Raw genomic sequence first — 20,708 nt, 5'->3', positions numbered from 1 at the left:
CCCAGTGTGGCCATTTCCCAGCTGAGCTGGGTGGCCTTTGGCCAGTGACTCGGTCTCTCTGGGCCTCACTTCCTCGTCTGTAAATTGGGGAGACCGTCTCCTAACTCACGGTGTCGCTGCCAAGTTTCAGAAACACGGGGTGCCAGCACGTTGTGATTGCTAGTAGGACTATTAACTATTCGTGAACACGCACAGAGAAAGGTACATACGGTCTAGTGACAAAGTCATTAATATCAAGGCCACCGCGGTCGCCAGCTCGCCGTGAGCACCTAATGTGCGTTAGGTTAAGTAACATGAGGAACGGCCCCGTGCCAAGTGCTGGGCACACGAGGACAGGGTGGACCCCAACCCCAGCCTCGAGGAGCTCCGATCTCGGGGTGCGGATGGTCCTACAGAACAGCGAAGACCATGCAGCATGTTTTGGGGAGCCCTGGGGAGGGGTTGGACCCAACACAGGACATCAAGGCAGGCTTCCTGGAGGAGGTGATTGCTGCACTAGGACATGGGGGCAGGACCGGCCGGATGCAGCAGGTGGGGAGCGAGTTCTGGGTAGAGGCGTGGCGCAGACCTGGCGGCGGCTTGTCTGCCCGGCGAAGCCGGGTGGCACCTGTCCAAGGCGGGCTAGGACGGTGGTTAGGAATGTGTGCTCCGGGGCCGAGTCCTGGGTTCCAGTCCTGGATCCTCTGCCATGTAATGGCTGTGTGACTTTAGACGTGATTTTAATTCCTGCAAACCTCAGTTTTCCGTCTGTAAGTTGGGGGCGGGGATGGTAGCCACAGTCCCGGCTTCCGGTGGGACTGTGAGATGGGCCAAGACGGGGGAGCCATGTGGAGTGATGCTCGCGGCGGCGGCTTGCCTCACGGGTACGCTTTCTCCGTCCCCGAGTTCTCAGGCCTAGCTGCAGTCCAGCCAGCAACCCCGGCCGGCGTTGAGGCCTCGCTCCCTGCAGGGCAGGATCTGCAAACAGCTGCCCCTGCCTCCCCGTGCCCGCTCCCTTCCCTCAGCCCCCATGGCTGCTGCCATGGGAACCACTGAGGAGAAGCCTGACGCTTAGGGCCAATCTGTGGGGGCTCCAGGGGGGCTGCTTGGTGTGCTGGGGCCTGCAGCCAGTCCCTTGCACACATCCACCCCGAGACTCCTGCCTCAGCAGGCCGGACGGGCTGCGGCCTCCACTCGCTTGGAGGGATCCCGCATCCAGCTGTCCCTGGGCGCATCTAGCTTCCTCGTGGAATGTGGCTGTCGGTCATTTACGGCTTAGCCTGAGTAAGCCCGCGGTCCATCACAGGCCTCCTGGGGGTGGCGGCTGGAAGTGGGCAGTATTGTTGGGTTACCGGTTCCTCAAGCAGATACTGAAGCCGGAGCACCTGCCAATGCCTGCCCCATGCCTGTGCTCTGGGCACACGGAGGCCTTTCCTCCCCCGACCCCCACCCCTGCCCCACGCCGGGAAGATCCAGAGTCTGGATCCAGGCCGGGAGGGGCTTCACCTCATCCCCTGTAGGCCCAGGACACACAGCAAGACCGGGCCTGGCGGGAGGGTCCCGCCCTGTCGCATGTGGGGCAGCGAGGCTGGACGCTGGCTCTGCCCGTCCACCGCCCGCCAGGCACACACGCTCCCTGAACAGACGCCCACGGCAGGGAGGTGGAGGCGGCGTTCGAGAGAGTAATACACCGGGCCCTTCACAGCCACAGTCCGTGGCGAGCACCGTTTGGAGCACGGCAGCCCCAGTGCCAGCGGCAAGCCCAGGGCTCGAGGGGGGACCCTGACCTGGCCTGGCCGGGAGGAGGGACAGCACGGCTCCGGGCGGCGGGGCTGGGCTTGCGGGGTCCTCAGGCCAGAGGAGGGGCGGCGTGTCTGGAAGGCTTCCTGGAGGGGGGGGGGGTGGCCTCTCAGGGACCCAGGCTGCACAAAGGGCATGAGCCGGTGCAGCTTAAAACCCTCCGTCTCTGCCTCTGGAGGGCGGAGCAGCCCTTGCTGGGGAAATGTTGGGTGAAGGGATGGGAAAGCCCGTGTCGGGGACCCCTGAGGTCCCCATCGAGCACAGTCTGGTGGTGCCTGGCAGGGGCCCGAGGCGGGGGCGGGGCGGGGGGTGGGGAGCTAGAGGGAGGGTCTGCCGTGTGAGGTGTGGGGAGGGCGGCTGAGCTGATGCCCTGTTTCCAGGGTTTCTGGGAGAGAGGGCACGGCAGAGCGGGATGGAGGGGGGTGGTCCGGCGTGCGGGGTGCCCTGGCTGAATGCCACTCGGCGTGTGGGGGTGTGAGGTGGCCCCGTGTGCAGGCGGAGGGGCGGGGCTTGGGCTGGTTCGTGCTAAAAGGACAGACTTCCTGCGTTTGCCCCGGGCCCAGCAGGATGGACGAGAGCTGGCGGTGGGCGGGGGGCAGGGCCAGGGGAGCGAGAACATCCCAGGAGGCAGGAATACCGTGAGCGAAGGCCGGGAGGGTCGGCACGCAGGGGGCACCCACGGGAGACCGCTCGCACCACTGTGGGGTGGGGCGTGGGGGTGACGGCAGGGGCCGCCACATCCTGGGAACCCCAAATGCCTGACTGAGAATTCCTCCCACAAGGAGAAGGTGGATGGCTTCCACGTTTCCGTGGCCTGGTCAAAGGCTTACAGTGGTTAGTGGCCGGCGGGGGGTGTCCCCCAGGATGCCCACCAAAGAACTTGGGGTCCTGGGAGGTGCTCAGGCTGGGTCAGGGCCCAGGTCGGCGGACCCCGGGGATCTGGGAGGAGGCGAGCAGGGCGGACCGCGGGGACCGCCGGCCCCGAGCAGGTCGCCGTGGCGATGGCCGCCGCCTCCCCTCTCAGCCCGCTCTGCTTCCCCTTCTCCGCAGCAATTACACCGCGCTGCTGGGGGTGTGGATCTACGGCTTCTTCGTCCTCATGCTGCTGCTGCTGGACCTGCTGTATTACTCGGCAATGAACTACGACATCTGCAAGGTCTACCTGGCGCGCTGGGGCATCAGCGGACGGTGGATGAGGCAGGACCCCCGGCGGTGGGGGCGCCCTGCGCGGGGGCCCCGGCCAGCGCAGCCGGCCCCGCAGCCCCAGCCCCCGCCGGGGCCCGCGCCCCGCGCCCCGCAGGCCGTGCACACGCTGCTGGGAGACACACACGGCCCGCCGCTGGTGGCCTTCCAGAGCTCGTCTGCCTGGTGAGTGGCTGCTATCGGGGGGCCCAGGCCTCCCCCTCGCCCCCCAGGGTCACTTGTCTTTGAAAAGCTTGGAAAATACCAGAGCATTACTGCCCCGTGTTTGGCTCGCCGGGTACCCAATTATTTGCTTATCCTATTTGCCAAGAAGGGTTCGAAGATGCCCGTGGCAACAACGCGGGCCTGGACCGGAAAGTCGAAGTGAGAGGGGGAAGCGGATGCTTTCGCGATGGTTAGACGTAGAACCTGGTGTGGGAGCGCTGAACGGAGCTGTGAGTTTCCTGGCTGCCGAGGCGAAAGGGGAAAGCGGAAGCCTTCCCAAGTTCTCACAGTTCGGTCAAAAGGAAGCGACTTGATCTGTCAGGGGCTCGGGGAGGAGTTCTTCCTTCAGAATGAAGGTAGAAAGGGAACATATTATTTCTGGGTTCCATCGTGCATGTGCGTTAAGAGGACCATCTGAGGCAATGCGACGCACACAGGCTGCTCGGTGAAGTCTCAGGGGAAGGGAAGGGAGCCGGCGAGGGAGATGGGGCCTCGGTGGTGGCCTCGGCGGTGGCCTCGGCGGTGGCTGCACCTGCCCAAAGGGCACGTTCCAGTCTGGCCCCCTCTACTGTGCCGCTCACATCTGCCCAGTCCCAGTCTGTGTGAGGGGGAGAGGGGGAAATAACCTAGTCCGGGGGTCCCTGGGCAGTGTCGGGTGCAGAGAGAGAGGAGGGTCTGTGCATTTTGGAGCCGGAGCCCACTGTGCAGGTGGTCAGCACCAAGCGCTGGGGGCAGGCTGAGCACAGGTGCCCCAGTCAAGGGACCGGATGACGGGTCGTGAGGCCCCGTGGGGGCTGAGGGGCAGTCATGGGCCCACGGTCCCAGGGCTCCCAAGACTGAGCCCGGACTGCAAGGTCCGGGTGCAAAAAGCCAACGACACGGTGGTCACTGCCGGGTCCGTGGTCTTTGCAGGGACCCTGCGCCGGGTTCCTGTCCCAGCTCTGCTGTTCACCGGCGCGCGGCTTCGGGCACGTTAGCTCACCCCGCCTTACCTTTCAGAAGAGAAGAGAGTGAGGACGCCCCTCCCCCGCCCCCGGGGCTCGTCCTGAGGATTAAACAGCCCCGCACATAGTAGGTGCTCACGGTTGCTGCGTTCTCGCAGGAGATGAGACCGAGCTCGCTAACGATGACTTAAACAGCTAATGGGCAGTGACCTTTCCAATCGCGAATGGCGTAAATAATTAATAAGGTACACTTAAATCGGCTCGTGCTCATCGATCGAATAACCGCCCCATCTCTCCTGCAGGAGACAAAGACCGGCCTCGCTCAGCAACAGTCGACAAATCTCGACTGAGCCGGTTCCGGTCCCACGGGCGGGCGCCCCGCGCCGGGCTCCTGGTGATGCAGAGGCGGTGGGTGGGGAAGAGGCTGGCCTCCCCTTGAGGAGCGGGCAGGAGAGGCACAGCCCCCTCCCCCCAACCCCGGAGTTACGGACAGTGACATGTCCGGTCCTGACGGTGGGGTTCCCTGAAACGTGGGTCTCTTGTAGCAACGGGCGTTTGTCAGAATGAATTCGCGTGTCTCGTCCGGAGCCTGCGACCTAGGGACCCCTGACTAGGGCGATGCCGGTGGACGGCACCGTTTGAGGACGGCGGGAAAGCATCGGGGCCACTAGCCGGGGTCGCGAGGTCAGAGCCTCTACCCGTTTCCCTTGCACTGATGTCGTCAGCCTGCCAAGCCGCGGCCGCTGGCAACGCCGGTCCCGGCCCCCCGCTTTCGTCTCCGGCTTCTCCCCCTGCACACGTTGTGCGCCTGCTGTGTGCAGTGCGCCGCGGCGGGGCTCGAGGGGAAGGGCGCGCCCGGCGGGGCCCTGCGTCAGGTCCACATTCCCAGTATCCGAGCGAGGGACGGAGCTCGCGGTCCCGGGCTCTGCGGAGCCGGCCGGGCGGCGTGTAAGTCGGAGCTCAGCGTCGCAGCTCGGGGCCGCTTCGTGTCCTCCCTGGTTCCTGTGCGTGCCCGCGGCGGGCTCGCAATCGAGTGGCCGTAGTCGCATGAGCGCTCGCTCGGAAGCGGTCGTCAGAAACGGACAGGGCTTCACGCGGCGCCTCCGCCTCCTGCTCTGCCCCCCCCCACCTCCGCCCCGCCGACCGCGCGAGGAGCTTCCGTCAGGCCAGGTGAGGGGACAGGGGACAGACCAGACTCGGAGGGGCAGGCGGACCTCCCCTCGCCGGGCCTCCCGCCGGCTGCCCGTGGCTTCGGGAGCATCTGCAGCGTCTTTGGAGCACCTGCTGCGTTCCAGGCTCTGTAACTCCCACGGCAGGGCAGCCCCGTGGGCCAGGTGACCGGCAGAGGCGTTTCCCCAAAGTCGCCCGCAGCCGGAGCCGCCCGGCTTCCGAGCCCCCGGCCCGCTCCCCACTAGCTGCAGGCTTCCCGCCCTCTGTGTCCGCGGCTCCCTACACCTGCGTGACAGGCCAAGGGAAGGGCCCCGGGGTGTGTGCGCCCATCTTCCTTTAAACTGTCCCACGGGGCTCCGGTTTCCCAAGCAGCCACCACCCCAGCTCTGCGCTGAGTGCTGAGGACACAGACAAACGGGGCACGTGATGGAGCCTTGGGGGGCACAGCTGGGAAGGGCGCGGCCAGGCGGGGCCGAGCGTGTGAGGTCCAGTCGGCTCGAACCCTGGGGCGGGGGGGGGGGGCGCAGCAGGCGTCCTGGGCAGAGAGGCGCCCCACCTTCCAGCCCTCTGCAGAACTCGTTCGTGTCTCTCCCCGGGCGCCCAGGGGTTCACGCCACCCCAGAACCCCTGTCCTGACTCGCTTTCTTCCCGGCTCTGCGGCGAGTCCTTGGTGTCTGGTTTCTGCAGGGAGGACACCGGCCAGCAGCGAGACATTCCAGAGAATTAGAAGAAAAAAGGGAGGCCAAATATCCCCTCTCTGGCATCACATCCGATACCAAGGAGGCCTCCAGATTGGCAGCCAGAAGACAGGGAATGTCCCCGGCCAGGCTGGAGCTTCAGATCCTTGGGGCTTCCAGCTGGACTGGGAAGCGCTGGGCCTGTCCCCTCCGAAGCCGGCCCTTCCCAGCTGGGGCCTGGCCTCCCGCCATGCCAGCCTCATTTGCCAGGAAGGCCGCCCCCTCCTTCACCGGCTCCGTTTTCCTCTTGTTTCCACGGCTTTGGTGACGGTGTTTGTTCACTGTCACTGCTCCATGACCAGGGGGGACCCTGGGGGGGGGGTGACAGGGTGACAGGAAGGCCCAGAACCAGAGGCCTCCCCGGCTGTGTATCCTCAGAGGAGCCGCTGGGCCTGTCCGGGTCTCAGTCCCTCCCCTGGACGGTGGTGACGAGAGGTGGAGGGCGCACAGTGGGGCTGAAGGGGACATCGGTGTCTCTCTTTTCCCCGGGGAACAGGCCTTTGTCCCACAACGAGCTGGCCCGTCCCTCCTGCCCCCGGGGAGGACAGGCGAAGATGCTCAGAGCTGGACTTCTCAGGAAAGGAGAGCAGGGGGCTTGGCCCAAGGAGGAACTCTCGGGGCTGGGGCTGGGGCTGGGGAGTGAATTAAAAGTAACAGCCAACTCGTGAGCTCCGGTGCGGCCGCCCACACAGGGCGCCCCCGTCCCCCGTCCCCGCCCCCCACTCCTGTCCCGGTGCCGGCACACACGGCTGGGCTGACTGGGGTGCAGACGATGGCCGCAAGCCATCGGCTGTGATGGGTCGGGGTGCCGGGAGGACACCTGCCCAGCCTGGGCGTCGCGGGCGCTTCCTGGAGCTGGTGGCGGCCGGACGAGCGGGAGTTAGGACGACGGGGCCGCCGCCGGCGGGCGGGGACCCCCTGTGCCTGGCCGGGTGCGGGCGGCCCGCGGGGTCTCCTCGGGGAGCGGCTGTCCTGGAGCAGAGCGTGGCAGGAGTCTTTTTTCTAATCATCAGGTTCTTGGCTGCTGCTTTAATGGCTGCGTTAATTGTCCACCGAGAGGGGGTGGTCCTGCCTCGGGCCACCTGGGGGCTTCCGATTTCCCACCTGCGGCCGCTCTCCTTCCGCCTCTCGGAGCGCTGCACGTGGACACTAACCCTCCCCCCGCCCCCCACGTCCTCCCAGGCGAGGGCCGCCCAGCGACCCGGGGTCACGCCCTCCGGAAGCCAGGCACCTACATCCGAACAGAACTCTACCTGCCACGAAACTGTTTTTTTACGGGCAGGAGGCGGAGTGGTCAGGTGCAAAGGCTGCTGGAGGCTGGCAGCCCTGGGTCCGGATCTTGCTTCCCCGTTTTCCGCGGCCTGGGGGGGGGGGGGGGTCTCCAGCAGGTGGCTGAGCCAAACCGCCCGCAGCCGGAAAGCAGGGCGGTGGGCACCGCGTCGCGCAGTGCTGTCTGGGGGGCGAGTAGAGGGGCGGCGAGGCCCCGGCACGTGGACACTGCTCTACAGTGCCCCCCGTCTCGCCCTGGCCTCGTGTCACGGCGTGGCAGGCTTTCTGTGACGCTGAAGACAGAGCCAGCTGTCCCTGGGTCCACAGCCCTCTGGGTGTGGACCAGCTGGCCAGGCGGCAGTCAACACCCAAAAAGGGGTTTTAATGGGCGAGTAGGAGTTTTCTGGACGTGCAGAAAAGGCCATCTAGGCAGAGAGCAGCTCAGGCGACGTCCCCGAGGACGTGAGGGGCTGAGGAGATGTGGGGCGCATCGCGGAGCCCGGGGGCACCCCCTGTCGAGGCCCCCTCTCCGTCGCCTGCATTGGTCCCTCCTCTTCCCCCCAACCTTAGGGCTCTTTCCCCGAGCCTCTTCTCTCCATCTGCACCCAGCCCCGGGGACCCCCCGACCCACCCCGACCCCACCGCTCCCGTCCATCCACACCCGATTCTCGAGTCTGTCTCCACGGCCATCTCCGCGGACTCCAGACTCATCTGTGCAAACCCCGAGTCCTCGCAGGCAGCTCCTCCTGGGTGTTCAGTGGACATCGCAAACACGCACGTCCAGGGCCACCCGCCCCTCCCACGGCCTCCTCAGGACAACTGTGGGAGCCTGACTCGCCCCTTCTTCTCACCTCTCGTGTCCCGTCAGTGATACCTGGGCCACGAACCCACAGTCTGGCCTCTGCGTCCGTCTGCTGAGACCAGCCATTCTGGTCCATCTTCTCCCCGGATCGGGGCCGTCCTTTAAAAACATAAATCAGAGCCTGCCGGCTCCCTTCGCACTAGGACACAAACCCCAAATCCTGTTGCTGGCGCACGCCGCAATCTGATACCCTCCCCGGTCCCCGTGGCCTCACCTCCTCCACCGGCTTCGGCCCCACGGGCCGCCCTGCTGTCCCTGGAGCTGCCCGAGCTCACCCTCACCTCCGGGCCGTGGCACCTGCCCCTCCGCCTAATGCTCTCCTCTCAGAAACCTGTGAGCTTGCTCCCTCCCCCAACCCGGGCACCTGCCCAGATACCGCCCGACCAGTGAGGCATTCCCCGGCCAAGGCTCATAGCGTAGCGACGGCCCCCCCAGCACCCCCAGCACCCCCTCACCCTCTCTCAGTCTCCTCACGGCGCCCACCAGCTGCTGCTGGGTTTGTTTTGTTGTCTGCCGTCTGTCTGCTCCACTTTAAGGCATCCCAAGAGTGGGGACTGGTCTGTGGAGGGCTCCGTCACACCCCCAGCACCTTGCAGTGGGCACTCGATAAAGGTGTGGAGGGAATGCGTCCCCATCTGCCCAGCGCCTGGCACATAGTAGGCCCCCACTTAGGATCGGATCAATGGAAGAACTGCATTATTATTTTTAACGACAGCATCTCCCAGTTTTTGAGGACTGCTGGGCTGAGCAGTGGCAGTAAGCGTGTCATTTCGTGGCCCTAAGAGCACTGCGGCTTAGTCGTCCTGAGCTCCACGTAAGGGGGAGGAAGCTGAGGCTGAGAGAGTTCACGACGGCGCACAGAGTTGCCTGGAGGCTGAGCCGGAACTCACGCCCCGGCCTGGCTGCCTCCAGAGCCCGTGGTCTTGCCTGGCCGTGGGGCGCACCGGCCCTTCTCCTGCCGTGAGGCCTAAACCCGGAGGTCACGCTCGCAAAGCAGGCAGCCCCGGCTTCCTCACCCCCGGGTGGGACCCCGAGGAGCCCCCAGAGCACGCGAGGCTCGCCAAGCTCGGTGCGGGTTCCAGCCCGGCTCAGGCTCCGCCACGGATGCTGGGCGCAGGGATCGGGAGGCGGGCGGTTTGGTCTGGTTTCGCGGTCTCCGTCCTTCCTCTGCGCCATCGGCGAAGGTCTCTCCCAGCCCTCAGAATCTTTCTGGAGCCCTGAGGAAGGGCCGAGGCGGCCGGGGGTCCCCGTCCGCCCGCCCGGCAGCTCACCACCTGCCTTCTTCCCCCTCAGAGGAGGCCCCGGCTGGCCAGAGTGAAGATGCGATACACGGGCTGCTTTACACGGGATCTTAGTCCAAGTGTCCTGGCCGCGCTCCAGCGGGCCTGCAGGGGGCGAGCTCCGTGGTCTCAGAGTCACAGCCGGGTTGCCGCTTTCCCTGCACGTGCAGGCGGGGGGCCTCGGGCAAGTCCTTTAACCGCTCGGAGCCTCGGTTTCCCCCTCGGTAGGACGGACACGAGCAGACTCGCTCCGCGGGACGGCCGTGAGGGTAGGCACAGGGCTGGCACGCGGCGGGCGCCTCGGTCAGCGGCACTCGCAGTCGTGGCCGTGGTTATTCGGGCAAGGGTGAACCAGCGAGGAAGAGAAGCCACCCGGCACCCTCCGCACGGCCACGGACGTTTCGCGTCCCCCGCTTTCTCACGCGCGGGCTTTGACGCTTCTCAAAGCGCGATGCACACGTAGCTCGGCGGCGGCGTGACTTTACCCGCTTCGCGTTAACTTAGCCGACATCCCGCGGTCTTATTTAATTTTTCTAAGTATCGTTTTAGCAGCTGCCGGGTCGGGCGGATTCCGTGGGCTCGCATTTGCTTAGCCATCCCCCACGGGGAGCCCTGTGTGCGGCTGACAATTTTTTTTTCTTTCTTTTTTTTTTTTTTTTTTTTGACTATGACAAATAACATTGCAAGGGGGAGACATTTACTCTGGGAAATGCGCGGTGGGAGCCGGCACCTGTAAGCGTGGATGCTCTTCTCTTTTTTGAATGATTTCCTCAGGACGGATTCCAGGCAGAGAAATCACTGAGTCGGGAGTGTGACAGGCAGCGTTAGGGCTCTTCGTACCAGCGCCGGCCTCGCGTCCACAGGGACTGTCACCAGCTTCTGGGGACGCATGTCGCAGCCCCCTCCCCAGCACGGGGCGCCCACAGTTTGGAACTGTTTGCGTCCCTTTGATTGTCGAACAGCTCTCATCTGTTAATTAATTGCATGGCCTCTCTGGTGGGTTGCTGCTTACTTTCTGTGTCCCCAAGACAGGTCATAATTGAAGTCGTTCCCATAAAGCCACGTTTATTTCCCAAACTCCCGTTCCTAAGTGTTCCTTTCGTCCTCATCACGTCCTCCCCACGACTATTTACTTAATACGATTTTAATTGACTCTTTTTTATTTTTTATTTTTTTGGCAAGAAAACTCTGACTTGCACTAAGCAATCAAACCTTTTGGTGTAGGAGCCATGCTTCTCCTAACCCAGCTTAAAACGAACCCGTAACGATAACCGAGAGGTGCCGGGCCCATCTTGCACTGGCTCACGGCCATGACAAGAACGAAATGATATAAACTTACAATTAAATAAATTGTATCAAACGCAAAAGCAGCAGGCGCGGTGAACGCTTCGCTCCCCAGCTGCTGCGCTACATTAGCGGCTCTCTGTGCTCTGAAGAGCCCTTTACCACGACTGTGTCAGTCTGTGTGACGAGAACCTGCATCGCGGTGGCTGCCACGGGTCTCTCCCTGACTCCGAGCGCAGTGACTTCACGTTGGCGGCATTGACACCCTGAAAATGGGCAGCAAATGCTACAAGGTAGAGCTCGTCGCCACCAGAGAACTAACTGGTCGTTAAGTGTCGACCGGCGCCCAGCTGTCCATAACGACGCGTGTGTTCAGCATCTCGGGCGACCTGCACCTTGCCGTGGGGCACGGACGTTTTCTGACATACAGGTGCAAACAGGAGGCCTGTCCTTCCGGACAGCTGGAAAAGACGGACAGCCGGCAGTGACAGCCGGGGCGAGGGGCCGGGGGATTCCGGAAGGGGGATTTGTCCACTGCTTCCAGCTCCTGGTCCTGCCAGGGCGAAGAAAGCGGGGCTCGGGGGACAGACAGGCAGAAAGACTCGTCCGGCGCTCGTCGGCTCCGGGTCCCCAGAGGAAGCGTCCCGGGCGGTCAGCCCCTCTGCGAACTCTCATGCTGCGTCCTGGGTTTGTTTCCCTCTTGGACGCAGCCTGTCAAGACGAGGCAGCCGGGACACTGCGAACTCACTCGTTTGCTCCCCGGGTGCCCAGTGGGGGTTGGTCGTGCCCTGTGCTAAGTGCTGGGAGTAAAAGAGAAGAAAAAAAAATTGCTGTGTTCAGCCACAGGGTGACCATACCTTAGAGACGGTTTTGAAAAAAATCACTTTGAAGAGACACTTCCAGGATGAAGCGGACCCCTCTTCCACTCCGGGGACCGGTTATCGGGGTACATCTGTGTATCCGGTTATCCAGGTGCACCCGCTCTGGGCTCTGGGGATGGGTGAGCAAGGGCCCTGGGTCCAGCCGACCCGATCGGCTGGCCCTGTGACCTTGGGAGGGCCACTCACTCCTCCCAAGCCTGTTTGCCGGTCTGCGAGAATGGGGGAGTCAGGAGGGCGGAGCTGCTTCTGCTAGGAGCAGGCGCTCAGCAGGGCAGCACCCATCTTCCCGAGAGGGCTGCCCGGCGGCTCCTGCCACCCCACCCTTGAACCTGCCCAGCCGAAGGAGAGCCAGCCTGCCCCCCCCGCCCCAGCGCATTAGTCGAGACCCTTAGTTATGAGTCCCTGACCCGGCGACCAGAGCCTGCGACCCCGTGAAGAAGGATGCCGGCTTGCCCTGGTCACTCACGGAGAGATGTTCCCCTGAAGGCCTGGGCGACTCTGGAGGGCCGCCACCCACCCGCCGGAAGGGAAGTTGACCCTCTTGGTCCGTTTGGCAGGAATCCCATAAAATCGCCCGCTGGACCACAGCAGGGATGATGCGGAGAAAGTCCATCACCATGAAGGGAGAGTCGTGGATGAGCCCATGGCTGTTATGCCCCCCCAAACCGTTTCGTTCAGGGGCCCTTCGTAGGCCGCTTCCCTGAGCCGAGGTCACAGGGCAAGGAGAAGGAACTTATCTCCCTCGCTGCGGGTCAGGGCGGACCATGGGATCGTTCCTTCGTTACCCGCCCCCGCCATTAAAACTCTGGCCTCGGTGGCTAAAATATTTGCTCCACGCGGTGGGTTTGTTGTTGTTGACTTTGGGGCCCAGGTTTTGGCCCGCATTTCGTTATCCGCCCCCGCCAGTCGGGGTGCTGACCTGGTCCTGACCCCGGCCAGGACCGGGGACACAGAATGGATCAGACCTTGTCCCTGCCTGCGAGACGCTCACCCGAGCCTGGGTACCTCACCGGGCTCCCCACCCCAGCTTCCCGCGAACTCCTGCTCACCCCTCAAAGCCCCACTCTCCTCCTCCAGGCCGCCCTCCCTCCTCCGGAGGACGTCTCTCCCTGTGCCCCGTGCCAGCCCAGCCAGGACCACATGGTCTGTGGTCGCATGGATGCCCACTGGACCGGGCGAGGGCAGGGTCAGTCTGCGTCCCCCTCTCCCCCACCCCGTCCGCAGGGCTCTCAGGGCGGGGAGCTGGCTCGGGCCGCCTGCTGGTTTCGCTCCCCACTCCCAGGCTTCGCTGTTTAACCTTGGGCGGTCACCTCCCTCCCCCAGCCCGCCCCACCCCCAGCTTTGCTCTCCCCTCGTGGGAGAGGAGAGAGGCTTCCACAGTGTCTTTCAGCTCGAAACCCTTCTACGCGTCTCTGTGGCTAATGGAGGTGCCAGTCAGGGACAAGAATGGATGTGGAAAGGGCTTTGAAAAATTCACAGCAGGAGGCGAAGGGGCAGTCTTCATTTTCGTGGCGCGGGGGGAGGGGCCTGCGGACAGAGGCTGTGGAGGGGAAGGACAGCGCCCGAGCACTTTGTGGCATTTAATGTCCATCTCAGCTCTCCCAGAAAAGCAAGGGCATCAAATATTTACCAAAGCGGCATTAAACATTAACCTTCAAGATGCAGATGTTTAAAGACCCTGAGCTCCCCGGGAACCGTGGTGACCTCAGGAGGGTGAGCTGACAGGGAAGGGAGGCTACGTGGAGAATGAAGCCCCCGAGCCGGGTCCCCACGGACCTCCCCCCACCCCCCCGCTGCCGAAGCCAGAGGAGCCTCCAGCCCTCGCCCTCCCCGGCCCTCCTGCACCCCAGCCCCCCACGCCGCTGCTCCCTGCCGTGCTGCCCGCGGGTGACCGCAGCCCTCCTCCCGCCGAGGGCTGTCTGCCATGCCGCCAGCTCCCCGTCCCGTGACGATGTGGCCTCCGCGGTGGCGTGCGCTGCTCTATCCAGCCCCGAGAACGCGGGAGCCGCGTGCCCCCCTCTGGCTCTGGCCCTTTCACCCCACTCTTTGGAGGGCCCGACGCGAGGCCCACCTGGCCGAGCCAGGACAGCCTCCCCCACTCGGGGTCTCTCACCGTGGGAGGTCGCGGTCACAGCGTCTGGGGGTTCGGGCAGGGACCGCTTTGGGGGCCTTCGTCGTGCCCACCCAGCCCTCTATGTCGGGTCACAGGATGGGCTGACATGCCGCTTCGTGCGCAAACTGCCAGCCAGCCCTCCGCCCCACCGCTGGCGCGACCCCAGGAACCCGTGGGCGTGCTGGGGGGCCCGCCCCGCTTCCCGGCACGCGGCCTGGTCAGCCTCTTCCATCTTGGAGTGTTCGGCGAGTGTGCAGGGGCGGCTCATGGCCGTTTTACGTTGCCTTTTCCCGATGCTCCCATTTCCCTTTGTTATTATTACACAAGCACACCTCCTCCATGCAGGCCCCCGGGACCACGCCTTTCATGGCAAAGAGCAGCGCCCTGGGGGACTCCCCCTTCACCCCCACAGTTTACTCGCGGGGGTTCTGCACTGTCTGCACCTTTGTGAGGTGCGTGAACAGCGTCTGCATCTCTCGCGGTCGCCGTCGGGACGCGCCGGGAAACGGGCCGAGGGCTGCCAGCTGCGTGCCTGGCACAGGCGGGCCTGAGCGGCTGCCAGCCGTTACCGTTACCGCGGCGGAGGGCGCGTGCGTCCGCGCTCACCTGGCGATGAGTCCTGTTGTGCCCCGTGACTCCTCTGCTTTCGTGAGGTTGTGGGGACTCTCAGGGTTCTGGAAGCGCACATTGTTATGCAAATTGCCAGGTGCTCCATCTTAGTCTTATCTTCCAAATTGGGGTGCAGATGCAGCCAGCTGCGGAGGGCCCCAGGCCGGTTTCAGGCTCTGTACCTCTTCCCCCGGGACCCCCAGGCCGCTGCCCTGCGGCAGGGCATGGCCGCGCAGCCTGGCCCGCCACTGACCAGATGCTGTGTGACCCTGAGCAAGTTACGTTTCCTCCCTGAGCCCCAGTTTCCTCACCTGTAAATGGGGGAAAGGATGACCTCACCTCCTCGGCGTGTGGGGAGAGCTGGGTGCACGGAGGAAAGGGCCAGTACACATCGGCCCTGTCTCCGCCTCTGCTATAATTAGGAAGAACCATCCACATCTGCTCCCCAGAGCCCGAGGATTGTCCAAACGCCCATCCCTGGCAGCTGGGACCTGCAGGGGCGGCCACCTCTCCAGACCACCCGCTCTGCCAGGAGCATCTTGTGCCGCCCACCGGGGCCTTCCGAATGGCTCTGGCTCCGGCTGGCCCTCCGCCTGGACCGCCTTCCCATCTTTCCGGCTGACTCTGCTCAGGCCCAGCTTGGCTCACTCAGCTCCCCGGGAGTTCTTCCTGAACCCCCCCCAGCCCCAGTGAGGCCATCCCAGGACCCCCAGGATGTCGCTTGTAGTTTGCCGAGTAGAGAGAGGGGGAAGGTGGGCCGAGCGCGCGGCGGGGCGTGGGAGCACGCGGGGCTTCGGGAAAGACGCCTTCAACGTGGAGGCCACGGGAGAAGAAACAGGAACAGACGGCCGGCAGGGAGAGGCCCGGAAAGCCCAGCCCGGGCGGCGAAGGTCGCCCTCTCAGAAACCGGAAGCGGGATTTTTTTTAATGTGATTGATTTTTAAATACTTGTGTTATACTTGTGTTATACTTGTGTTACGCCTCATATATACACAGTGTATATATGAGGCGTAAAAAAAATGAAATCAGCGCGTGTTCCCATTGAGAAGCAGAGGGACATCTGCACCACAGAGGCCCGCGGCACTGCCCCCCGCCTTGAGGGCCCTGCCGCCTGGATCGTGTGCTCGTCACCCCCAGACAGACGTGTCTCCCTAGGGAGTGACCGGAGCAGCCTTCGCCCTCCAGAGAAGTCACCCTGGGGGAATGCGCAGGCCAACCCAGACGTAGGGCCCAGCAGAGAGGACAGAGCTGGGAGGCCTTGGCCAAGGTCAGGGGTGACGCCGCCTCCACTCGGAGAAGGGGGAGCCTCTTTCCATGGCAGCGTGGGACAGCAAAGAGGAACGAGACGGGACCTTGGCTGCTGCCCCCATATCTCAGAGGTGCCGCGGCGGGCGGCAGGGGCGGGCGGTGAACACGGGAGCAGGCCGGGCCCGCCTTATAAAAGTTTTCCAGCAGGTTGCGAGGTGATGAGCTCACTGTCCCTAGGGAAGCCAAGCAAAGCAGACAGTCCTCCAATGAGGAAAACGGTACAGCGGCTGGCAGGCGGTTGTGGGGAGAGTAGTGCTGCAGGGGACTGGGGGTGCTGGGGGGTCAGGAAGGGCTCCCTCAGGGCTGTCTGCACCGGGACCAGAGGTTGCTGAGAAAATGAGCCACATACAGATGCCTAGAGATCAGTCTCGGCAACGGGAACAGCACGTGCAAAGGCCCTGAGGCAGCAACGCCCGGGAATGTTGGAGGGACAGCAAAGAGACTCGAGTGGCTTAAGAGGAAGGACCAAGGGGCACGAGAGGAGATCAGATCAGGGGGGCCCGGGGAGGGGGGAGTGGGGAGGCGGGTGCAGCACGGAAAGTCGCCAGGGCCTTGGTGACGACAGGCGTTAGAGGGTCCGAAGCGGAAGAGATTTCATATAGATATGTAAACCTATTATATATATATATTTATACATATGTTTTTGTTTTTGTTTTTGTTTTGAAGCACAGAGAATTCTGGCTTCTGCACTGAGAATACACCGTAGGCAGGGGAGGGCAGAGAAGTCAGTTCAGAGACTGACACACCCCGGGGGAGAGAGAATGGTGGCTGGACCGTGGTGGTGATGATGGGCTTGGTGAGGAACGGCTGGATTTTGCATCTGCTTTGACTAGGTGAGACCGGCCGATGGGCTGGACTTGGGCGTAAGAGCAGAGAAGGAGCAAGGACCACTCCGGGTCTTTCCACCTGAGCTACCGGGAGGATGGAGCCTGCTGCCGGCCGAGATGGGAGGGCCTCGGGGAGGCGGGTCTAGGAGCCCGGGAGGTCGTTTTTGGAGGCGATGGGAACGAGGTGCCTGTGGGGCATGCCAGGGACATCTCCAGGAGGCTCCTGGGGTTCAGGAGAGGGGCCATGTGGATGACAGCATGCCGGGCGGGGGAGCAGAGGATGGGGGTGTCCGAGGATGGCCACCTGGGGCGGCCGGCAGCCCTGGCTCCTGGACGCCGACATCGGTGACGACCTCCATCGCAGGGGGAGGCGCTGTTTTGAACGATGGACGTTTCGTTGACCCTGATCGTCCACTTTTGCCCACCTTGCTGCAAAAAGGAAGTTTGTAGATACGTTGCCCTCGTGAGCACGTTTGTAGGATAATCGTTAAGTGGAATTGCTGGGTCAGAGGTCACGTGACTCTGTAGCTTTGCTACTTGTCACACCGCCTTGCACAGAAGTGACCCCGATGCCCCTCCTACCAGCAGCAAAGCCGAGGCGTCTTCCCCACGGACCAGCGGGTACACGGTGCGCGACCTTTTAGGCCTTGGCCGACGTGGCGAGTGGAGGCGCGCGGAGCTCCCCGTCGCCTGTGCCCTGGGATCCTTTTCCTTACAGCTCCGGTTTGTGTTTCTCGCTTCTCAGGCTTCGCATTTGCCATTTGCCGCTCTCTCTCCTTCTTCTTGGCAATGGATCTGTGCCACTTCCCTCTTCCTGGATCCTCCGGGTAATTTCCATTTTCCTGGGAATCCGCCCATGCCCTCGAGGTTTTCTGATTGAACTAGGTAGAGCCAGGTGACAGGAGCCTTCATTCTCCTCTCGTGACTTGTCCGTCGTCCTCATCTTTACTGAGCACCTGCTCTGCGCTCGGCACATCAATGGCCCTGGGGATATAGCAATGGCCCAAACAGGTGAAAAGCCCCGCCTTTGTGGAGACTACAGACAACTTAAAAAGTACACATGTGAAATATAGGGACCGTTAGATGGTGATAAATGCTACGGAGAAAAACAAAGTGAGAGAGTCGCAGGGAGTTGAGGACGGGGACCCTCTCTGCCTAAGGGGGAGAAGGTCTCCATAATAGGTGGCTTGAGGAGATGAGGGGATGAGCCGTGTGTTTATGTGGGGGGAGGGACGGGAGCCTGCTGGTGCAGACGGCATATTGATCTGGCTTTTCCGAGAACAAGAACCAATGAGATACATACCTGTAAAAAGATGTACCGCAAGGAATTGGCTCCTGCGGCAATGGAGGCTGAGAAGTGCTAAGGTCCGCCATCGGAGAGCCGGAGGATGGCGTACGGTCCAGTCCGAATCCAAGTGCAGGGAGAGGAGTGAAGGCCCGGCCCGGGCAGGCAGAGAGGGCGCTCCGTCTTCCTCCCCTGCTCGTTCTAGTTCGTTCGCCCAGAGCGGATTGGGCTCGCCTGCTTCGGGGAGGGCCATCGGCTTGGCTCGGTCCACCGATTCGAATATGGATCGCCTGCCCAGAGATAAGGTGTAGCCGAATATCTGGGTCCCCGGGGCCAGTCGGTGTGACACATGACATGAGCCACCGCAGTGGATGGAGTGAACCCAAGGGAGAAGGTCAGGGATCTGATTGGAGAGGAAGGTTTAGGCTTCTACTCGGAGGGACGTGGGAGCCACGGAGGGTTTTGAGCAGAGAGTACCACGTGACCTGATGTAGATTTTCACAAGATCCCTCTGGCCGCTGCGTGGAGAGCAGACGGAAGGGGCCGGCCAGTGAGCGGACCGCTGTGAGAATCCTGCTGGCCTGGACCACAGTGCGAGCAGAGGAGGCAGCAGGAAGTGCAGGGTTTATGGAAATATCTGAAGGAAGGGGCGACGGGGTTTGCTAGCGGGTCGGATGTAGGTGTGAGAGAAAGAGGGGGGCCAGAGATGCTCTGGGACACCCATGGGAGCAAACCGGAAGCATAGAGTTGTATCCGCTGAGGTCAGGAAAATCGTGGGAAAAACTGATTTGGGGAGACAGATCTGGAGTTTGGTTTGGGGCACATTACATCTTGGATGTCTCTTAAGTTTGTCAAGTAAACAGATGTGAGCCTCGAGTTCAGGCGAGAGGTTGAGGATGGAGAGTCCTCGGCGTAGAGTGTTTAAATCTTTGTGGGGAGATAAGAGTCTCAGGACCGAGTAGAGATGGAGAAGGGAAGAGGAGGCTGGGGAGGTGGGGAGCGACCTGCAGAGAAGCTGAGAATCAGGAGGAGAACCAGGAGAGAGGCTGGAATACCCCAGAAGTAGGAGGAGGGTCACCTGTCAGTACTGCCCCAAGAAGACAAGAAAAAGGAAGACCAAGACATGACCGCTGGACCCAGCAACGTGGAGGTCTGTGGTGACTTTGATGAGGGCAAATTCTGCAGCGTAGTCGGGACGAAGCCAACTGGGGAGGTTATGGGACAGCGGGGTGTGGAATGGCAGAGCAAACGTGCAGATAACTTCCAAACGGCCACTTCCTCCCTTTGCTTTACTCGATTCACCAGCAGTTAGTACGTTTCATTGTTTTTCAAAATGAACTGGTCATTGGGTTTATATATTTATTCCTTCCTTTTACTGTTTTTAACTTATTTCAGCCTTAATTTATCAATTGCTTTTCGATGCCTTCCTTGGGTTTATTTTGCCGTTTATTTTCTAAGTTTCTGAGTTGGATGGTTAATTCATGTTTTTGCTCGTTTATTAATAGCATTATTTAAAGCTATACATTTTCCTCTGAGCATCGCTTTGGCTGCATCCCACACGTTCTGAACCGTATTATTTTTATTTCCATTATTGTCTAGATATCCTGCAGTTTTGACTTTTTGGCTCTCTCTTTGACTCAAGAGTTATGTTAAAGAATTTTTAAACGTTTTAGCGGTAGAGTTGATTTTGTTTTGTGGTGTTCTTATTTTCAAATCGTAGTGTACTGTGATTAGAGAACGTCGTCTTATTCCTATATTTTGGAATTTGCTTTTTTTGTGTGTGGCCCGACAGTCGTTTTTTATGTGTGCATTTTCAAGAGTACTTTGACAGAAGGTAGATCCTGTTTCGCATACACGAGATTATTAATTTGGTCATTCGGTTCCCTGCATCCTTATTTATGGCTTTACCATCTTCCTCTCCAAAGGACTGACTGAGAGGGGTGAATTAAAATGCACTAACACTAGCAACCTCTGTCTTTTCCTTCCTACGTGTCCAGCCGTTCTCGCTCGATGACTCTCGAAGCTCTGTTATTTGGGGCGCAGACACGCGCTCCTTCTAGATTCGAGGGCGACGCTCGTCCTCGGCCCCCACAGAGTGCTCTTCCTTTTCGCGTGAAATGTTTCTTGCCCCGACTTCAGCTCTGACAACCAGGTTGAGACCCCTGGTTTCTCTTGGTTTTCGTCTTTTGTTTTTGTTTTTAAATGTTTCTGCCCATTTTTTAAATTTTCGGTAAAGTACATAACATCCACTTTACCATTTCGGCCATGTTTAAGTGTGCAGCTCAGGGGCATCGTTGTTGTGCATCAGAACATTTTCGCCACCTGCCTGCTCTTTTATATCCAACCTTTCTGAATCATTCCACCTTTGGCAGGTTTTGTTTGTAATCCAGTCTGAAGGCCTTTTTTTTTTTTTTTTTTTTTTTTTAAGCCCGCATGTATGGCTCATTAACACTTACCGATACGGCAGCTATATTTGGTCTGAGTTCTGTCATCATAGTTTATAATACACTTTCTGCTTTTATAGCTTCGGTGGGGCTTGTCGATTTTCACCATATGGTCTCTGTTTTGTTTCAGTTTTTTGTGTATATGTCTTCTGACAATTGGAAAGCTGTGTCTTTAATCCCATGGTTATCTTCATAATTATACTGCGATATGATACCCTTAATCCTCTATTTATTTAGACGGTGTTCATTGTCTCCCTGATATGAATGATGTCCAAATTAGAATTATTCTATTTTCTTTTCTCTTCTCTCTTTTCCATTAAATGATTTCAGTTGATTTTATTATGTTCTAGACTGTTTTTTTTCTATTTACCTTGGTACCTCTAATTTTACTCTAACTATAAATGAAGAAGACATAGTTCACATGTACTACCTCCCTCCTTCTCACCTCTACCTCTCTTGTCATTATTTATCCATTCTCTGTTTCCTTTTTCATTCTTTTCTGTAATAGT

The 20,708-nt window shown here is 60.9% G+C and overlaps 1 protein-coding gene across 4 annotated transcripts in view; it reads left to right on the top strand.

Moving 5' to 3' along the window:
• SHISAL1 (shisa like 1) overlaps positions 1-20,708 on the top strand; it is a 59,657-nt gene that overhangs the window by 33,251 nt on the left and 5,698 nt on the right. For all 4 annotated transcript variants that reach the window (XM_036237636.1, XM_016135739.2, XM_016135738.2 and 1 more), the window contains exon 4: positions 2,830-3,147. In XM_036237636.1, the coding sequence (XP_036093529.1) occupies positions 2,830-3,147 (318 nt within the window). The remainder of the gene's footprint in view (positions 1-2,829; positions 3,148-20,708) is intronic.

The sequence above is a fragment of the Rousettus aegyptiacus genome, unplaced genomic scaffold (assembly GCF_014176215.1).
Source record: "Rousettus aegyptiacus isolate mRouAeg1 unplaced genomic scaffold, mRouAeg1.p scaffold_m13_p_2, whole genome shotgun sequence".
Lineage (NCBI taxonomy): Eukaryota > Metazoa > Chordata > Mammalia > Chiroptera > Pteropodidae > Rousettus > Rousettus aegyptiacus.
The sequence above is the reverse complement of the archived record's forward strand: the minus strand, read 5'-3'. Positions and strand labels throughout refer to the sequence as shown.